Consider the following 20,431-nt stretch of genomic DNA (forward strand, 5'->3'; position numbering starts at 1 on the left):
TGCATATTTTTTAACATTTTCATGTAAAAAACTCTAAACTATGGTTGGAATAAAAAGTTCATCTATCCTAACTTGTCCAAAACGTAACATTCGAAGATTAAATTTAAAGTTGAGGAGTGTTTGGATTGTGGAACTACCAAGTTTGGGTGCAGAGGATGGAGAGCATAGTGCATAGAATGGTGGAAGTGAATGGCATAAAGATGCATGTTGCAGAGAAAGGAGAAGGGCCAGTGGTGCTGTTCTTGCATGGCTTCCCTGAACTATGGTACTCCTGGCGACACCAGATTATTGCTCTCAGCTCCCTCGGTTACCGTGCGGTGGCACCTGATCTCCGAGGCTACGGTGACACCGATGCCCCTGCTCCGGTGACCAGCTACAGCGTTTTCCACCTCGTCGGTGACCTTGTTGCGCTCATTGACTCTCTGGGTGTTGACCAAGTCTTCCTGGTGGGCCATGATTGGGGTGCCATCATCGGTTGGTACCTTTGCTTGTTCCGACCAGACAGAATCAAGGCCTATGTTTGCCTCAGTGTCCCTTTTCGTCCCTTCCTCGGAAGAAATCCCCACCAGAAGACCGTAGATATGTTTCAAGCCTTATATGGAGATGACTACTACATTTGCAGATTTCAGGTACTGTGTCTTCCTTCCGTTACATCTCAAATATCATATCACATACATGTATGCTTCGAATTATAATTCTAGATATGTATATATATATCATCGTATAAAATCTATTATATTCTTATAATTGTTTCATTTGAGATTATAACACCACTTTCATTTGTGTTACCATTGACTAACAGGAACCAGGCAAGATGGAAGCTGCGATGGCTTGCATTGACACTGCGCATCTGTTGAAGAACATATTTACGGCGCGCAAAACCGGTCTGACAACTTCTTTCATTTTCAGATCAGTTAGTTAGTTCGGTTATTCCTTCCACTAACTCACTGGCTTATTATGGAATCTATTTTTCAATTCATTTTGGTTCAGAATCATATTCAAATTTTAGAGATGATGACCATTATTGTTGTTCTCTTTGTTTTCTTTCTTCTGGTTCATCAAGACTTTGACGGTCCCCCAGTTTTTCCAAAAGTGGGACATAGAACTGGATTTCCCTATGCCCCACACACTTTTCCCTCTTGGCTCTCTGAAGAAGATCTTTTTTATTACGTTACTAAATTCGACAAGACTGGCTTCACCGGAGCCTTGAACTACTACAGAAATCTTAACTTGTGAGATCTTATTCTTTTTATGTACGGGTGGGTGTGTGGGGAGAAACTAACACTTCTCATGTGTCTATCCTTTCGATTAATCTCTGCATAATGTTATCGAATATTATTACATGTAGAAATTAACCAAGATCATACACACGTGATGCTCTCAAATCATACAATAAATTCTGGTTATAAATTCCTAAAACAATGGGGAGATCTGTGATATTTAGCAGAAATTGTGGTAAATGGAACCTTCAATGCTTTTGCAGAAATTGGGAACTCACAGCACCATGGACTGAAATAGGAATTGTGAATGTACCGGTTAAGTTCATTACTGGTTCCGCTGACTTGATGTACACTTCCCCGGGGATGAAAGAGTATATCCACAACGGTGGTTTCAAGAAAGATGTTCCAACTCTGGAGGAAGTGGTAGTGCAGGAAGGAGTTGCACATTTTAACAACCAAGAAGCAGCAGAGGATGTCAGCAATCACATTTACCACTTCATCAAGAAGTTTTGACAATCATTCTAAAGGTGAGGACGGCACATCAAACAATCATAATATAGAACTGCACTCTAAAATTTAGTTGAATTGAATAAAATGTTATTAGTTATTACAGACTATAACGCCGAGGCCATTTTATTGTAAGTTTTGAAGCTTGAATGTACTCTTGTTTGTGCCATATTAATAAGACAATTTCTCATCTTAATGTTGAAAGCAAATTGCGAGAGATTAAAGTCCTTAAACCCCAACTACGTGTTAAATCCTCAACATACTAATCATAAAAACTTTATTGCGTTTAATATTAGTCTCGAACCCAGATTTTGTCATCAACGATATTCGTATTCTTAGTCAAGTTTCCCAACTAGATTCTAATTTGCCGGAGTTAAAATTAAATTCTATAATTTACCAGAGTTCAAACAAGACATTATCCTGTCTTTGCCAAAGGGAGAGGATCCTCATCTATTTCTCTATAGTAATGGAAAATTTATGGCAATCTCGGCGAGGATAAATTGTCCTCAACAATCAACCATGACGTTATCAAAACTTACAGCGATTGTAAATTAGAACCTTAAAATACTGACTACTAAATATCTCCGAAAAACATTACAGATGAGTCTACGTCGAGCATTGGTTGAAAATTGTCTGCCTTTAGAATTTCGTATAATATACTGAAGTGAGTTTTCGTAAAAGGCAAAACATTAAGGAAGCACTTAAGCGAGGCAAGCTTATAGTTAATAAGTATCAAGAGATATTCTTGTTAAATTCATAAAGCACAAGCATGATGCTGCACATGACTTGCGAATATCCATTCTGAAGCATCAAAACTGAGTTAAAACTTTCACAAAACAATTCATTGGAGGAGAATAAAGGAGACAAGAATGAAAACTTCATAGTGAAAATCATTATCAGAACACAAATAACAAGTAAACTGCCTCCACCGTCTAAGATATAAGGAAAAATTGAATTTCACAGGTAACCAGTAGACAATACAACACTATCACATCAAACCCTAAATCCTCGGCTGTTCCTCCTTCCTCTAGCCCTCTCAAACTTCCTTCCCTTTGCTCGAACATAAGGCTTGGTGTGGCTGTGAGGCACACCGGGAGCAGGACCAAAGTGCTTCACAGCTTCACGAGCATTCTTAGGGCCTCTAAGAAGTACCTGCATCCAATATTTTTATTTTAAATCCTAACCTTGGCAATATCCAAATTTGTTACATCAAAATACACAAAAAAACTTTGCACAAACAGCTAGGGCAACAAGGGAAATGCAGAGCATATAAACCTTTCAAAGACCAGAAAAAATCAAGAGTATAACTTTGATCAAACACAATAAATATTAAGTAAAGATTCTAACAATAAACCCCATAATTGATGTTAATGACTGCAATAGTATGGTGGCAATTCCTCTGCAAAGGATCATGGAGACAACAAATTCCATAATCTAAAAGCTTCATCCAAAGAGCATATCACCCAATTATCAAGAACAGAACTAGTTCCGTAGGTTTATGATTCCAGGAAACATGTTTCTCATCTAAACCCTCAGTTTGAAAAAAAATACATACAAATTACTCTTTCATTTGTTTAATCCAAATGGAGAACTGTTTGATATTTTGAGGGACCAAAATGTGCAAGCAGAAAAGACCCTTACAAACAAAACAAACAAAAGACTAAAAGAGGGTCAATAAAAAAATAATATTATGAGGGCGAGATGACAGTTTTAAAAACGATAGACCAAACAGTAGACTTGTCATACCCATATAAACCAAAAATTATTTAACCTTTAAATAACTTGACAATTGCAGCAACAGGTAATCACTCAGAAAATGGTAAATGCCCCTAGTGACATCTATGCATACCGTGTTCTGTCCCAGAGGTGCCCTTAGAGCCAACTGTTCAAACGTCAGGCATTCACCACCGGCCTTCTCAATTCTTGCACGAGCAGTCCCTGTAAACCTGAGTGCTGTAACTTTCAAGGATGGAACTTCATAAACACGAATATCATCGGTTACAGCCCCCACCACCACGGCAATCTTATCTTCCTGTATAGAATAATTTAAAAATAAAAAATAAACCAATGGAAAAATGGAAACTGTAATAAATCAAACTGCAAAAACTATGAAAAAGTAAAATAAAATAAAAAATGACAAACCTTTCCCTTTGTATACTTGATCAATCTTGATAAAGACATTGGGGGCTTATTAACCTTGCTCATGAATAAACGCTTGAGTACTACAGCATTGAAATTGCTGCCAGTTCTCCGAACAAGGAAGCGATAAAGCTGATCACGCAAAAACTAATCAGATTAATTTAAAGCATGCATAAAGGTAAACAAAAAACATACATTCAAATAAGTATTCAAGTAGTCAAGGATAAGAAAAATAAATAAATCTTTGAGAACAAATTCATCTAAAACCAAAACAACGTCTCTCCAAAAACGTGTACATTTTTAATTCATAATGAAAAGCAGCAATGAAATAGACCCGTTCCCTCAGTATAGTAAACTAAAAGTATTAATCACAAGCAATCAGAATTAGCATGGTAAAAGAGACAAAACATCATCGGGAACCTTTTCTCGTTACACACAAAATCACCTCTAACAGATTTAACATCAAGCATCGCCAAGCGAATTCTAGGGTTACGAAAACAAAGTTATAATGCAGCAAAACGCCATAGTTACACATTTATTAATATTGAATCCATTAATCTTGCAAGCTACGGCGGATCTGCACTAACGAGAAAAAAAAAAAAAAAAAAAAAAAAAAAAAAAAAAAAAAGGTTTCGCAGTAACTGAAAAATAAAATAAAAATAAAAATAAAAGCAAAAGGATTGAGAGAATGTGGCTCAGAGAAATGTCGTAGACATCTAATCACAGACCTTGCAATGGTGAAGGTCTCATAGAGCTGGGATTAGATTTCATCATCATCGACCACAAAAGAGAAAAAGGAAGAACAAAAGTAATTGGAAACAAACCTTAACCAAGAGCTTGAGATAGATATCATTGGACTTTGGTGCGGTTCTTTTGGTCTTCTTGCTCTTACCTCCGGCCTTGAGATCGATACCCTGCGTACCAAAATCAAATGAAAAATGTTAGAAACAACAGAGAATCGCTGTAGAAAGAGAAGAGTGAGAGAGGAACAAACCATTGCCGCTTCGGGTCTCGGACGAACCTACCACACTCTCTGCTCCTGCACCTGTTATTTATTAGCAACCAAACTAGGGTTCTTGAGTTGTTTCGCTTTCATAAATCATGGGCTCGGGAGATGGGCCGGGTTTCTTCTCAAATATAAGCCCACCACTTTACCTGCTGGATTCGGCCCACTTTTTTCGAATTTATGACGCCGAATCAAGTGACCTAAAACAACTAACATGACAAATAATTATATGGTTTTTTTTATACAAATAATATATGGTTTTAAAATATTACTGCAATTCTATTAAAATATAACGAATGGTACAAATTTTAAAATCAAATCAACTTTCTATTATTTCAATTTATATTTTAAACCAACATTTTAACATGCTTAATACATAGAATAATAATTTATTTTACATGATTAAATTTATAATAAATGTTTTTAATTATTTTGTATTATAATTAAAAAATTTATTAAATAAATAGTTTTTAACATATAAATTATATTTTTTATTTATGACAAGTAATTTATATTATGATATAAAATTATTTTTAATTATTGATCTTTTTAAAAAAAAAACAATTATTGAAAGAAATATAAGAAATGATATATTAAAACAGATACGAGGTTAAAAATATTGAAATAAAAAAGAAAACAAAATGGTATATTTAAAGAGATTAAAAAAGTTTTAAAAATATTAAAATAAATATAAAATGATGCAGAATAATAATATCTAAATTTTGAAGATAAAATGGATATTTCATTTTGATATTCAGTTAGTACTTACTATATTAGGAATTTGATATCTAATCATGTATATATAAAAAAATTAATCGGAAGAGATCAACCTTTAAATAAATCTTAATATCTTTAGGGATTAGTCTTTAGCTTTTAAATAAAGAATACAATAGTTTTTTTTTTAAATTACTTGCCATATAATAAATTGTCTATTTGATATTAAAAAAATATGAGACGATAATACGTTAAAAAAATAAAGTTTATTTTTTCTTGAAAGGACACTATTCAAATAAGAATGAATGTAACAAAAGAGTGAAATAGTTATAAAGAAAAAATATATTATAATTTATACATGGAGAGTGAATTATTGCTTACTAGCTCTCTTCTTGTTCAAGAAAAATAAACATGTCCTTCTCCGTAGTGTAGAATTTGTTGAGCGGGGAGCTGGGGCATTAATTACAAATGTGTGTTTGTTTCCGAGATTAAAAGTTGATTCACAAAAATGTAATATGATATATGATATTGATACGGACTTTAAAGGATTATTGCTGAGTATTCTTCGATTTTTAGAAAGCGATCCAATGATCTTCTCTTACACTTTTATTCACATCTTAAGGGGTGCAAAAGTGATATTTCTAGGAGAATATTGGAATTTATATTTTAATACACTTATAACTTTCTTTTGCAAATTGATTTTAATTTAAGTTATTTTAAATAATAAAAATATAAGTTAATCATCTATACACTGCTAGTGTAAAGTTTTTTATACTAGCAACAAATCATATTTTTCAAAATTGCTTATTTTATTATTATTTCATTAAATAAGCAACTGACATAATACTATTAAAAGATATGATTGGTTGTCAATGTAAAAAAATTTTACACTGACAGTGTATAGGTGATTAACTCTAAACATATTTCAGAGAATATTATAATATAAAAAAAATATGTTTTCTAAATAAACCCGAAATAAGATTTTAGTTAAAATATTATTGAAATACGATTTCTAGAAATATAATATGTTATGTTGTAACAAATATTGATAGTTAAATAGATTGAAGGTTTAATTAATGTGCAGGGATGTTTATGAGTTGGATCGGTTTGAATTAAGGTTAAATCAATTTTCAACTTGTCATATTTAATTAATTATTTCAGGTTTGAATTATTTTCTCTTATTTTTTTTTTGCCAAATCGGAATTCAGATATAAAACTATGATAATAAAAAAATCACTATATTTTTTCAAGTCTATATTTCGACTTGTTTTGTAATATCAATTTTAAATTTTATATTAATGTAAAGTTAAAAAAAAATGTTCTTATTCCTTAATGAATAAATATTTATTCTTGTCATTTTAAATATTTCATTAAACTCTATCCAAAACATGATTGAGAATTATGTAAATATATAATCAAATTAATACGATTGATAACATCAAATAAGATTATTAAAAATCAAAATAAATAAAAGGCAAAAGCAGAAGAAAAAACTAAGTACTATAAAGTCTAAAATATTTTATCTAAAATTTACATTTGTTTATTAAGTTATTGACGTAGTTCAAAAACCAAACTAGTTATAATTAATTTTGTTTGAATTTAAAGTGAAAAGAATAAATTAACTGAAACAATTCATCTTTAATTTTATAAAATTAACTTTTCTCAAAAGTAAATTGGAAGAGATTTTTTTTCAGAAATTATCTCAAAATAAGTTTATAATAAAAATTTTTAAAACTTTTAAAATAAATATTATAATCAAGCGTATCTTAAAGACCAAAAACAATTTTTTTTCTACTCTTTTAATTGTTGTTCTGAGACTAAACTCGGTTTTCTCAACTAAAATATAGTTTTAATATGTGGATAAAAAATATATATAATTAAAAGAACATCTCACTAAATGTAATTAAACAGGATCAACATCAAAGATTTGTTATTACAAAAGGTAGTGAATATTTTGATTGCCTAAAAAACTGGTCTAAAACAAACGTATATTGTCTATAAAACCAAGGTATATGGTCTAAAACAAAACCCATTTTGAAGGGAAAAAGATCGTGAAAAATACAAGGAAAGAACGTGAAAAGCAAGAGTTCATTTTGATTATAAATTTATAATAACAAAAGAAACTCGAGATTCACCTACAAATTAGCAAAACTAATTATGTTCTCAACGTCACATACAAGGGGACACTCATCTGGAAATTCTTCTCCTATGTTCTTGAGCATTAGAAGGCCGTTGCTCCACCATCCTGCCTTCCAGCCTCCTTGCAGTTCGCCTTATAGCTGCTAGTTTCTGCCGTTGGTTATGGCTTTTCCTTTTGCTGCATGATTATCATACATAAATAGAAGATAACCATCATTCCAACAATAAAGATAGAGGGAGAACCAATTCTGCAAACAAAGTAGAAACAAAATACAATATTCTGTTTAAGATGCAACTGCATTAGATTTCATCACAACTATATGCAGCTTGACAATTATAAGGTAGTTTTACATTGACATTTAATCACAAACAATCATGAATAATAAGTTTGCTGATTTTTACAATAACTATCTTAAAGTTATACGAACACTGATTAATGGTTAGTTATAGTGTAAAGCTTTTTAACCTGACGGTATATGACCATTAAACTCTTAAAACAATACTTAGAAAAAGAAAAACATGAAGAAGAACAACTCCTAATAATCCACATTTCTAACAAATTTTGTCCTTTTTCACTTGCTTAATATTTTGACCACACAAGGGCATACAAAAATGCACAGCTACTCAATGATACAAAAGAAAAAGGACTGCTTTCTGACCTTATAAAAACCAAGCCTGCTGTTAGAACCATCCCTCCTATAGCCCAAGAAACTCTTTCACCAAATGGCATTTTCTTCACCCATTGTTGGAAATCATCCAACATCCACAAGCTCTCACCCTCCCGGGTCAACTCAAACTGTGAAGCCTTCCATGAATCAGCAACAGAACCTAGACTTGCTTTATCTCCATAGCAAGAAGTTTCTTCTGAGGCAATGTGTACAATATCGGATGGTTTTACTCGAAAACCTGCGGCAAGACAAAGATCTGTACCATTGGAGACCCATTCAGCAGCTCTACCACATACAAAGTCATTTACTCCACAAGGTGCAAGAATCTGGGTTTTAAAATCAATCCAAAAAATGGGTACAAAGAGACAAGTTAAAATTCCATGTTCTGGTATTAAAAAGGCAAACATAAACATACCAAATTCTCTATCCTACAAAAAACACTTATGGCAGATGATCTAAACACAAGCAACATTCTGCTATAAAATATTAACAACAAATTAACCATGTGAACTGTCCTGCACTGCACAACAGCTTATCAAATGAATGCTTGAAAATAAAATTAAAGAAGTAAACAAAATGACTGCAAAACCTAAATGGAAAAATATGGAAACTTTTGTTCCATCACCAACAGATGCAGGACTCTAAACCTGTTTCCATAATCTTATGTAAACAAATTTGAAAAAGGGGCAGTCACCCACATACCTGTGTTTTCACATCCATAGAGAAGTAAGCATTTGAGCATGCCTCATATATTCTCTCACATAAAGATGCACAAATAAGAGGAGGTCCAGGCTGTGTACCAACACGTGGATCACATACGGAACATTCCAGCAGTTCCCATAAGTGCAAACACTCTTGGCTAGCTTCCCCGGTAGAAACAAGCTTCCTTACAGACAGCAGTGCAGGATGTGTATGGGTTACATCACAGCAAGTCTTTTTGCGAAAAATCCGGCAAAGGAACAAATCTTTAGGGCCCCTTTTGGGAGGGTTACCCTCTGATTTGAAGGGAGGAAAGCGACCTCCTTGAGAAACACACACTCCACTGGGTTTACCTGCATTCAGAAAAGATGAGGAGAATTGAAAACTAAATGCATACACGAATACTATTCTGCTATAATTTAATATAACTATGGAGCAGTAACATGCAAGATAAAATAAGATAAAAACATTGACCTAGCAAAACAATTTGTCAGATACCACAATTGAGTATATACTTTGTTCAACTGTATAACCAGCTGGTTGTTACACATTTGATCACAAGGTGCATTAAAACCCCAACTTTTTTAAAAGGCACTCTACTCGGCTCTATTACATTATACACATTATTACTTGCAAACAAAGAACGCAAAACATGTAATAAAAATTTAATTACATGGCAGATTGTGATGACAGAAAAGTGACCCCTATCCATATTCTACCAATTATATCATCCACATTCCACAATATGCTTACACTAAACAAAGTAGTTCACTACTCATTGTGAATTTATGATCAGTATTTATTACCGTGATAATTTTCCAACAAAACCATGCTTACTACATGATGTGCATACAGTAATGACAAGCATGCCCATTTTAGCTTCAGTTGAAATAAGAAGTGTGCAGAAACAAGGATGAAAAAATGATCCCAACAAGTTAAGTTGAATGGCAAAGACATTGATAGACCGCATTGGTCTATGTGTGCATATGCAAGTAAGTACGTTCATGTATCATAATCATATAGTATAAAATCCATGGTACATCAGTTTACCCCAAGTTCTAAACAAAATTCAGGTTTATGGTTAGCTGGAGCGAGCTTTTCTAGTATAAAATTTGGAACCTCCACAACCCCATTTTTCATTTACATCAACACCTGAGCCTATAAATTAGTTCCATTAAGACTGCCCTTTTGAGAATACTTCACTAACACAATGGACGGCCAAAATACAGCGTGACTTATGTTACATTGGGTGGTTTAGATCAGATAGAATCCCCTATCTGAGAGAAATGGAATGACGCAAATGAGATCAAAGATCAACGACCTATTGCATGCCCTGCCTGTGTGCGTCAAGGTACTACCAATAAAAAATTAACCTCGTAACACCAACTTAAAAACACAACCTTTCATCCCTTAATTACCCCAACCAAGAGAAATTTAAGAAGGGAATTCATATAACCACGCCAGAGTATCAGAAAGGAGCAAAATTTAAGAATTGGTCGGATCCCAAACTGTCACACTTAACACTACTAACTATTCAAACTACACAGTAATTCGAAAAGGGAAAAACAATTTCCCCTTTTTACATCCGGGTATCCTTGCTTAAGCTTAACATCAAATCTAAACATGATCAATTTGCGAATCAAAATAAGTTTTTTTTAAAAGGGAAGATGTTGAAAGAGAGAAGGTAACGAACCAGAGGAGCGAGAAAGGAAGATATGGAAGAAGAAGAGGAAAAGCAGGAAGGCATATTCCATGTTCTTGGGTCCGGTGCTGCTTCCAATCCATACCATAGTATGACCTTGATTTCATCAAGTCTCCAACACCAACGACTTTACACGAACACGCTGCAATTGAACCCAAACAGTGACACTAACGATTTCATCAAAAAATTACCATAGAAGAAATCCGTTAATACATCAAGGAAGGCCTAAAAACATTTGCAATTCACACCCCTTGTTTTACTATTTAAACTCTCACTCTCATAATATCATTTACTGTCAATCTCTTAAAAAAGTAAGATCTGTTTGGAATCTCAATTAAAATAATGATAACAGAGCATATTTTGTTTGGTAAAACCTATAAATAATTAAAATTTAAATTTAAAAGAATTTAATAGATCAAAAAAAATTTATCAAATTTAAAAGATTGCGTGTGATTTATAGTTAAAGGTTAAAAATAATTTTTAAGAGATAATAAAATCTTAATTTAACTTAATTTTTATTTTAAATGTTTAATATTGATAATTATTATTTATATGTAACATTATTATGTCTAATACAATGATTTTCATGCTCAACACAAAAAGGACAAAACCTTCTCTACAATACTTATGCCCATTGTGATCGAGATCATGCTCAATACAAAATAATGCAAGAATAATGATAAATGGTACCTAGCATGATACCAATTCCCGAGATACTTGCAAGATGTGCAAAAATCACACACGACAAATCCCAAATCTCAAATATCCAAACCAATCGATAAAAAGTACAAATGAAGCCTAATATTACTTTATTGTACCATTAATTACTTAAATCCAACATCAACTTCACTTATTCATATAATTAACATCGATTTTTACCTTACTTTATAAATCGAGGGTTTCCTATAGAAATTAGAGACAAAAATCATAGTTTTTAAATTAGAATTATAATTATTCCTTCACAACATACATGAACAAACAAGATATTAGAAGTCAAAATCATTACTCAACATATATTTCACACATAGAACGAGACTACTCACTCATCCATTACCTTTATCGACACTAGAAGAAGGGCGTAAATCTCTAAGGTGATCTCCAGTGAACTCTAGTTCTCCTAATTCTTCAAAGCACATAACATAAAGTGAAGAAAAAAAATGAAAAGTGCAAAACATAAATTAATGTAGCCCTTCTCAACTCCTTACCCCACATTTAATCCTACGGTAAAATAATTAAGTCATAATTAAACTTCCCTTCCTTTAAAATATTAAAAACATATAAATAGATAATATATAAAATAAACATATTTCTCTCAACCCAATTATAAATAAATTAAATATATAAGACATATTTTTTCAAAATACATTTAATTACATAATTAATTAAAACATATATTTCTCTAAATACTTTCTATACAAAATAATTTCACAAATCTTCTTTATTAACTAAAAATACTCATAATTATTAAAAAAAATTAAAATATTTATAAAACTTATTTAATTAATATTTTTTAATAATATTTTAAAAAATCCGAGTATTACACTTTAAACAGATTACAAAGCAATTTATCAATTTAAAATTTTGTCGACCCACTCAACACTTATTTCCTTCCCCAAAAATGTAGTTAAGGATAAAATAAAAATCTTGTCTACTTATCACATTCATCCTTTGTATGAAATTTGTAAATAGTTGACATCGACGTACATATATGGCTACTCGCATACGAATAAAGTTTCAATAATGCATAGGTTAAATGTTAATATATAATTAAAATTTAAAATAAATTATGTATACGAATAATTACTATGCTTAAATATATAAGTTATATTTAAATTTAATAAATAAATAATTTAGATTTATAATATATAATTTATATTTTAATACAAAATTATTTTATCTATTTATAATTTATTTTAAAAATATTAAAATTTAATTCATGAATAAATATGAAATTGAATTAAATAACAAGTTAGAGAATCACTAAAAAAATTCTTACGTTAAAAAAATAATTTGTAAAAACGTTGTTGTGTAATATATAGGAATTAATTTATTTTTAATTTTTAAAGATATATCTACGAAATTCTGTTTACCGAAACCACAACTAAATATTATATTGAAACTTAAGAGTGAGTGGTATTGAATTTTAGTTTTTAAAATTTCAAATCTTATTTTTAAAATAAAATGGGTATGCGTAAAATGGCTTTAAAAACCACAATTAAGTCATTTTCAACAGTTTTAAGCCTTATCTTAAACCCGTGAATTTTTTTTTTTTTTACATTGTTAAATTTCATCACCGTCGTTTTGTCAAGATCGGACTTATTATTATTATGAAAGTTATTGTTAAAAACTTATAGTGCTAAAATAAAATTACTGTCATTCTTGTTATTATTATAAAAAAAATTATTATTATTATTAAAATTGTTCTTATTATTAATTATTATTACCAAACTATAATTATTACCAAAAATATTATTGTTATGAATTTATTATTATTATTATTTTGTTGAGAACTTTTTAAAGAAAAATTAGAAAGTTGACACTAACATTTTAAAATTGAAACTAAAATTTTCCGATTAAAATTAAAAACACATTTAGTTTTTAAAAAAATTGAAAAACTTAAAACTAAAAATGAACCCTAGCAGCATAAATAAAAGCCACGTTTTCAGTTACATAATAACTTGTTTGAAAATTTTGTTTAGAAAAATGACGTTTCGACATAAAGACATGTAGATATTCAATAATATCCGTGGGCCAAGCCCCATTAGAGAGTGTCCCTTCAAGCCATCCTTGAAGACGATGCTCCATTATTAAGTGTCGTATGCACAGAACTCAGCACCCATCCATAAAGACACGATTACTTTCCACATTGGACCATTCTCAACTTTTTATGTTCACCTCCTTCTCTTTGTGCTTCGTTAAAACCAATTATTCAGCATGAAACTCGAAAATACTCACAAATAGGATGCTAGAGCTTGAAAGCAAACACCAACATTCTAATTAACAAACCTCGGAAGAAGGGCTCTTATACATAACAAAACACACCTACACTACTATGCGTTGTTACTTATTTACAGCTAGCTTATGAACCATAGTAAGCACTTCAACACTAAACTAAACAATTAACACTGAGCTTTTAAACCACACATCATCCCAGGACTTCAACCACTCAACTCATGAACTCATAAACATTCATATGTACAAAAGCTAAACAAAAATGGACACAGCGTAGCAAAGGCCAGTGGAAAACAAACTATTATCTTCCACAGAGGAGAAAGTGACCAGACTCATTTCTCACACATCGAAAGGAGAAGAAGAGTTTGGTCTGTTCTGGCCTGTCTTCTCGTACGCATCTGATGTCGACCTTCTCCGAAAACGGAAGGACTCTCTACCTCCTATCAATACCAAACACACATACACACATCAGTATATCATGCTATATTCTTTATTGCAATATTGCATACCAAAAATTCATTATCGACGTATTAACTTGCTCAACTTTTGATCATCTAGATTACAAAATGTTGCACTTCAGTTTTCTGCCATTCGCGGTTAATTATCAAATTCAGACCGTTTCTTAAATTACATATAGGGAATAAGAAACCATAGTGTCAGAGACTCAAACTATAAAGATGCACACACGCTAACATAATCCATTTCCTATCTAGGATTGGAACACTATACAACTTTATTAACGGACACCATGTCCATCTCTTGCACATATACTACTATTAGTGCGTATATTTACATCATCGACAGCATCTTCTACAAAAACTTTCATGCAGTACTAGATAATTAATATCCAGCTGCTTTTGCTTTACAATAAGATTTGAAGATTCCTTAAACTAAGGTTTAAGAGATGATTTAGAATCTGTTTAGATATTAATAAAAATTACTTTTAAAAATATTTTAAACTTTATATCTAAATATGCTTTTAATGTCAAATATTAATCCTTTTACTATATGCAACACAAGCTACTTGATACCGGTTCGAACCTAAATAATGAAGAACGCTCATAATAATTGTATATTTAACATTTAGAATTATTAACCATAATATTTGTACAATTCATATTATTCAATCAACTTATATCGGTATTATTTTCTCAAATCACCTGTAACACTTATTAAATCTTGTTGTTTTCTGTACATTATGAAACTATTGTAATTGTTATTACATTACGTGTAGCTGGATAAGCTAGCGCGTTGTGCATATCCTTTTCATTGTCCGGTATGCGTGGAAAGGAAACAAAAACAGCCATCATGATCGACTAACCCTACTCAACACTATCTATCCTCCGTGGTTGTAAAAAAAGATATTAATTATTGCACACTAGTATTATTTTTTTAATTAACAACCACCCCATCTGAAAGGACAAAATTACCCTTACACACAACTCTAGAACATCCCTTCCATTCACACACACACACACACTCTCACAGTGTCACTCGACTTTGGCGCAGTTCAAAATCCAATGCAAGGTCAAAGTAGAAAAGTAAAATACGACCTTACCCGAAAACGGAGAAACCGGAGGAGTCGAACCGGCGGGGGAAACCGGAGCCGATCCACTCTGACTCTGGCTCTGGTATCCCGGCGGTTTCACGATCATGATACTACGCGTCACTCTCACCGCGTCCTCCGCCGTATCCTCGCCGTAGGGTTTCACGCTTCCGCTCTCTGACTCTGATCCACCACAACAACGCCTTCACGTTAATTAGGATACACATATTTTAATTAATTTAAATTAAAATATAAACAATATTCATGTTCGGGTTCTCTTTGTTGTGTCATTTGAGTAAGTAAAATTAATTGGTGAAAGTTGAGCGGAGGCTGAAGCCAAATGAAGGGGCATGCATGCGGTGCGTACCCTTGGCGGAGCCAGATCGGAAGGCGAAGGTGTGGTGCTTTCGGAGCTTGCCGAGGCCGTTCTCCGGGCGAGGACCGGCGACGGTGTCGTCCCACAAGTGATCGAGGAGGCCCATGGGATCCGATCCAGTGAGCAGGTTCCGGGACTACGCTGCATGAGATGAATATTTAACGACGGCCAAGGGCTAAAGGCCCAACAAGTGGTGGGCTTGGGAAGGCATCTGGGCCGTCCATCTAATCGCGAACCACGTGGGAACACGTGACGTGGCCTCTGGATCTCGATTCTCCTAGAGATAAGGTTCCCCGTACACGCGGGCCCCACGAATTGTGGGATCATGGGATGGAGGAGCGACACGTGACATCGCTTGTGTGTGTCAATAAGGAAACGTCGTGGGACATGTCATTTTCCCCTACGGGTATGTTCCAAAATACCCATCACTGCTATCCAAATCTCTGAGATAAGCCCCCATACTTTTATCATATTTACGGAAAATGACATTATTTCCTCTTTTCCCACATATTTAACACGGAACAACATTATTTCAAAGACTTTCTCATCAATTGTTGTTAATAAAATACTTTATACATCAAAAATGCAATATATAGTATGTTTTAGGATAGTAAGCTTTTTACTACATCAAATGAAAAAAAAATATATATACAAAAAAATAACCCAGTGCGCTTTATATTTTGTAGTGTAAAACAGAGGCAACTAATTGGGGATGGCTATCTTTTTTGTTTCTTGCTTTGTCTTTTGGTCAGCTTTGTTTTCTTTATCCCTTCATGATCGAGGGACGAGAGAGAGAGAGAGAGACATTTAACCACTTGGGAGCAAAACAGGGTAAAGTTGCGTTTACTTTTCAAGACTATATGAGGTTTTCAACTTATAATCCACTCATGATAATTGGAATGTTCAAGGGGACTCTAATATTTTATTCTTTCATCATCAACAAACACAAGATATAATCTCCACATCAATCGTGATCAAAGGATTAGCAAGTGGGTTTTAGGGTCTATGAGATAAAAAAGGAGAAAAAGAAAAAAGGGAAAAGAAAAAAGCACACACATCAGACACTACACCACATCCACGCATGATATAATCCAGCCACCAATACTACAACTATATATATAAAGGTTCGTTTGTTAAGTTAACCACAATTTTCAGCTAACGTTCCAATCTCATGTTGGACAAGGAGTAAACACCTTACTTTAATATATAGAATATGGATCCTCTAAAGTGAGTAATTAATTAAGCATAAATCCATATTATATCTTTTATATAGCTTGGGAGTCACGTATAAAATTAACCTAGTGACAATTGTATTTCAGTTATAATTGTCATTCAAAAAGACCCCAAGTAATATAGAGTATAGAGATGCATGATGAAAACTACAATTCTGTAACCAGAATCATTTAGTTTCTTATCACTTACCTGTTCATAATATGTGCACCACAATAAGTTGGTAAAGATTAACAGTGTAAATATGCAATAAAAGATTTGATGAGATAGAGTGAGTTTTTATATTAGTTGAAGATGTGAGTGGACGTGCATTAACTGAGTTTGAAAAATAGCAAAAAGAATTTTGGAATCCGGCATGGCCTAAACTGAAGAGGGTATCGTATCAGCATAGGGAGTCTCTGCTCTGCTATAAAAATTTGTCCAGGTATCATCCGGAAATATTTTCTCTCCAACACGCAACCCCAAAGGACAATTCGTTACAGTTTCTGCGCCACTCTTGTCTCAAGTCTGAAATCTTGGGTCAATATTAAAAAATAAATAACCTATTTCAATACAAGTAATACTTTTTTATATGAATGGTAAAACTGCACCTGTAATAATAATAATAATAATCCCAACTACCGGGTTAAGATTTGGAAAGCACCTTTAGCACTTGGGGCACAGGCCATCAATCGATCCTTGAGTTGAGTGATGGATTTGTGTTGCTTGCTGACATGTAAATTTAGGGAACACCTTCCGTGTGCCTCTCTTACCTTTCATTTCCAGTACCGCTGCCCAACAACAAAACAAATAAATGACAAACACAAAAATATAATATAATATAATCCATCAGCATTAAGCCCCTTTTTACTTCCACTGATCTACCGTACATGACGAAGGAAAGGCAAAAATAGAATGTGTTTGTTTGTAGTAAAATACGAAAAAAGAAAAGCTGGAGAGGTGTATAGAGACTTCTTCAATAAATCATGAAGAAGCGAAGAAAGCCACGTTGACAAGGATTGAAGACGTAAAAATCCTTCTGAAAATTACGTGAATAATCAATTATGTAGGGAAACATAATCGATTATATACTAGCATAATCGATTATGCATAGCACATAATCGATTATGTGCCAACATAATCGATTATGCATGACACATAATTGATTATGTGCCATACATAATCGATTATGTGCCATTTTTTCGCTTTCAGGCATATGTGCCATACATAATCGATTATGGTGGCACATAATCGATTATGGGCCAGCATAATCGATTATGCATGGCACATAATCGATTATGTGCCATACATAATCGATTATGTGCCATTTTTTTGCTTTCAGGCGTGTCCAAAACGGGTCGTTCTAAAACTGGAACGGCCCGTTCCAAATTACAAAAATAAGGGTATTTTAGTAGCCTGGAACGGGCCGTTCCGAAACTAGAATGGGTCGTTCCGACACTAGAACGGGTCGTTCCAAACTAGTAAATTGACTTAAAAACCCTAACCCAGAACGGGTCGTTCCAGTTTCTTAAAAATGCAACATGTTAAAAATTTCTTAATTTTTTAATTGATAAAAATTAAATTGTACAATTAATAAATATATCTTCATTTCATTTTAATTTATGTCAATAATTTATCAATTTTTTAATTTATTAATTAACTTTCAAAAATTTTATTGTACATTTTTTTATATTAAGAAAATTTTATTATTTAAATATTAACATCAAAAAGTGGAAATAAAAAAAAATAAAATAATGCATGTTTATAAAATTAAAATAATAACACTTTCATAAATATTAATAAAATAATATTAAAAAATATAATTATTATAATATATTCTGTTATTATTATTTATTATTATAAATATTATTATTATTATCACTATTATTAATATTATTATTATTTATTATAATTAGTATTATTGTTTATTATGATTCTTATTATTTTTCTAATATTTATTATTATTATTATCATTATTTATTATTTTTTAATAAATTATACCTATTATATAATTTTATTGTAATTATTATTATTTACAATAAATAATATTATACTCATTTTTAATCCAAGAGTAAAAGTGTAAATTTATATTCATCTATTAAATTTTTTATTTTTATCTATCGTTAAATTTAAAGCAAATATGTAAATTAAATTATTTTTAAATTAATATTTTATATTTATTTTTTTAGTTAAAATTTATATATTTATCTTTTAATTATAATAATTATAAAATTTATTTTAATCTAAGGGCAAAATAGTAATCTTATACAATTATCAATTAAAAAATTTATTTTTATCTATCACATCAATCAATTCACTCACAAACTTTCACAAACTTTCTCAACACTTTTCACTCACTTTTTCTTAATCCAAACAACCTCATTTTCCACTCACTTTCCCTTCAAATCCCTCCTTTTCCACTCCCCCTTTTCCATCCTCAAATCCAAAAAAATGTCTAAACAAGTTTTTACACCATCCTTTAATTAAAAGTAACTTTGAGTGTATTACATTTAAGATAAGTATGGTAAAAGTCATTATAAGTTGCAGTTGAATAACACTTTTAGTATATATGGTTTTTTTTTTCTCGACATCAATTACGAAGTGTGTTTAGTAGAATGAAAATAATTATGTAAAAATAAAATAAAAATAAATGAAAATAAATATGTAAAAATAAAGTGAAAATTAAGAGTGTTTGATTTAAAAGAAATAGAAAAGGTTAATACAAGGTAATCAATTAAGTTTAGTTTCAAACTATTATAGTTTTGTCCATAATGTTATGAAAAAAATATTATTTCTTTTTATACTGTGTTGAAAAAATAGTTTAAAATTTAAATAAATTGAGTAAGTAAAAGTTTAAGAAGTTATTTTAGAAATTTATAATTTTTAGAAATATTATTTAAATTTATATATTTTTATCAATTTATTTTAATATCTTCAAGGATTTTTTTTTAATTAGGAGGATTATAGTATTCAAATTTTGTGTTTTAGTTTTGTTATATATATATATAGTCAAAAAATTAAATTATAGTATGTTTCGTTTAAGATCCTTTATCCTGTGGAAAATCTTTGGAGTTTTTTCTATAAGTGACATTGGAGTTTTAACAAGAAATACACAAAAGTTTTAGATATCATTATTTGATGATAGACAAAAATTATGATTTGACAATGTACCATTCAAGATATTTTAGTGCAATGAGGTCTTAATTAAACTTTGAAAGATGAAAAACCAAATACCATCAATGAAAGAAAATGGAGTCAAATCCAAAAGAAGGTTATGAACACGATTTGATTAACTCCTACCCCCAAGGTCAAGTGCAGTTTGTTAAAGGAGACAATATCTTCACGAACACATTAATGATTTCAACCAGTTAGTATGTCAACTGTTAAATGTAAATGTTTTTTTTTTATTATGAAGAGCGGTAAATGTTGTTGGCTTCATTACTAAAGTCTTATAAATTTTTAGTTTAGATGTTACTTATAAGAAGAAAATCATTGAAGTTAGATGAGGTGACAACTGCTCTAATCGAAAACGAAAGAATGATGAAAATTAAGAA

At 31.5% G+C, this 20,431-nt stretch overlaps 4 protein-coding genes and 2 non-coding genes across 8 annotated transcripts; 1 reads left to right on the forward strand and 5 right to left on the reverse strand.

Moving 5' to 3' along the window:
• On the forward strand, positions 1 to 1,881 carry LOC109792488 (epoxide hydrolase 3). The gene is made up of 4 exons (XM_020351903.3): positions 1 to 629; positions 803 to 884; positions 1,064 to 1,232; positions 1,484 to 1,881. The coding sequence occupies exons 1-4, from the start codon at positions 156 to 158 to the stop codon at positions 1,731 to 1,733; spliced, it is 975 nt and encodes a 324-aa protein (XP_020207492.2). The 5' UTR covers positions 1 to 155; the 3' UTR covers positions 1,734 to 1,881.
• Positions 1,882 to 2,597: 716 nt separating this feature from the next.
• Positions 2,598 to 5,009, reverse strand: LOC109805385 (large ribosomal subunit protein eL18). The gene is made up of 5 exons (XM_020367445.3): positions 4,861 to 5,009; positions 4,691 to 4,780; positions 3,870 to 3,998; positions 3,577 to 3,759; positions 2,598 to 2,879 (listed from the first exon to the last, which is right to left on the reverse strand). Exons 1-5 carry the CDS (start codon positions 4,861 to 4,863, stop codon positions 2,721 to 2,723), a joined length of 564 nt encoding a protein of 187 aa, XP_020223034.1. The 5' UTR covers positions 4,864 to 5,009; the 3' UTR covers positions 2,598 to 2,720.
• Positions 4,202 to 4,286, reverse strand: LOC114915790 (small nucleolar RNA snoR53Y). Its single transcript, XR_003803875.2, has one exon. It is a non-coding gene; the product is annotated as a small nucleolar RNA snoR53Y (small nucleolar RNA).
• LOC114915789 (small nucleolar RNA snoR69Y) lies at positions 4,554 to 4,653 on the reverse strand. Its single transcript, XR_003803874.1, has one exon. It is a non-coding gene; the product is annotated as a small nucleolar RNA snoR69Y (small nucleolar RNA).
• A 2,651-nt stretch (positions 5,010 to 7,660) lies between the features above and the next one.
• LOC109805916 (folate receptor family protein) lies at positions 7,661 to 11,034 on the reverse strand. Of its 2 annotated transcripts, none has more exons than XM_020368214.3 (4): positions 10,786 to 11,034; positions 9,096 to 9,445; positions 8,385 to 8,719; positions 7,661 to 7,973 (listed from the first exon to the last, which is right to left on the reverse strand). In XM_020368214.3, the coding sequence occupies exons 1-4, from the start codon at positions 10,880 to 10,882 to the stop codon at positions 7,886 to 7,888; spliced, it is 870 nt and encodes a 289-aa protein (XP_020223803.1). In that variant the 5' UTR covers positions 10,883 to 11,034; the 3' UTR covers positions 7,661 to 7,885. The 2 variants fall into 2 exon arrangements, with proteins under 2 accessions (XP_020223803.1, XP_020223795.1); XM_020368206.3 differs by having other exon boundaries at positions 7,661 to 7,903; positions 10,786 to 11,025.
• Positions 11,035 to 13,766: 2,732 nt separating this feature from the next.
• On the reverse strand, positions 13,767 to 15,820 carry LOC109804415 (dormancy-associated protein homolog 3). 2 transcript variants are annotated; one of them, XM_020366248.3, is made up of 3 exons: positions 15,660 to 15,820; positions 15,305 to 15,475; positions 13,767 to 14,186 (listed from the first exon to the last, which is right to left on the reverse strand). In XM_020366248.3, exons 1-3 carry the CDS (start codon positions 15,772 to 15,774, stop codon positions 14,086 to 14,088), a joined length of 387 nt encoding a protein of 128 aa, XP_020221837.1. In that variant the 5' UTR covers positions 15,775 to 15,820; the 3' UTR covers positions 13,767 to 14,085. The 2 variants fall into 2 exon arrangements, with proteins under 2 accessions (XP_020221837.1, XP_020221829.1); XM_020366240.3 differs by having other exon boundaries at positions 15,300 to 15,475.
• Positions 15,821 to 20,431: the final 4,611 nt, after the last annotated feature.

This window comes from Cajanus cajan, chromosome 7, assembly GCF_000230855.2.
Source record: "Cajanus cajan strain Asha chromosome 7, NIPB_CcT2T_4, whole genome shotgun sequence".
Lineage (NCBI taxonomy): Eukaryota > Viridiplantae > Streptophyta > Magnoliopsida > Fabales > Fabaceae > Cajanus > Cajanus cajan.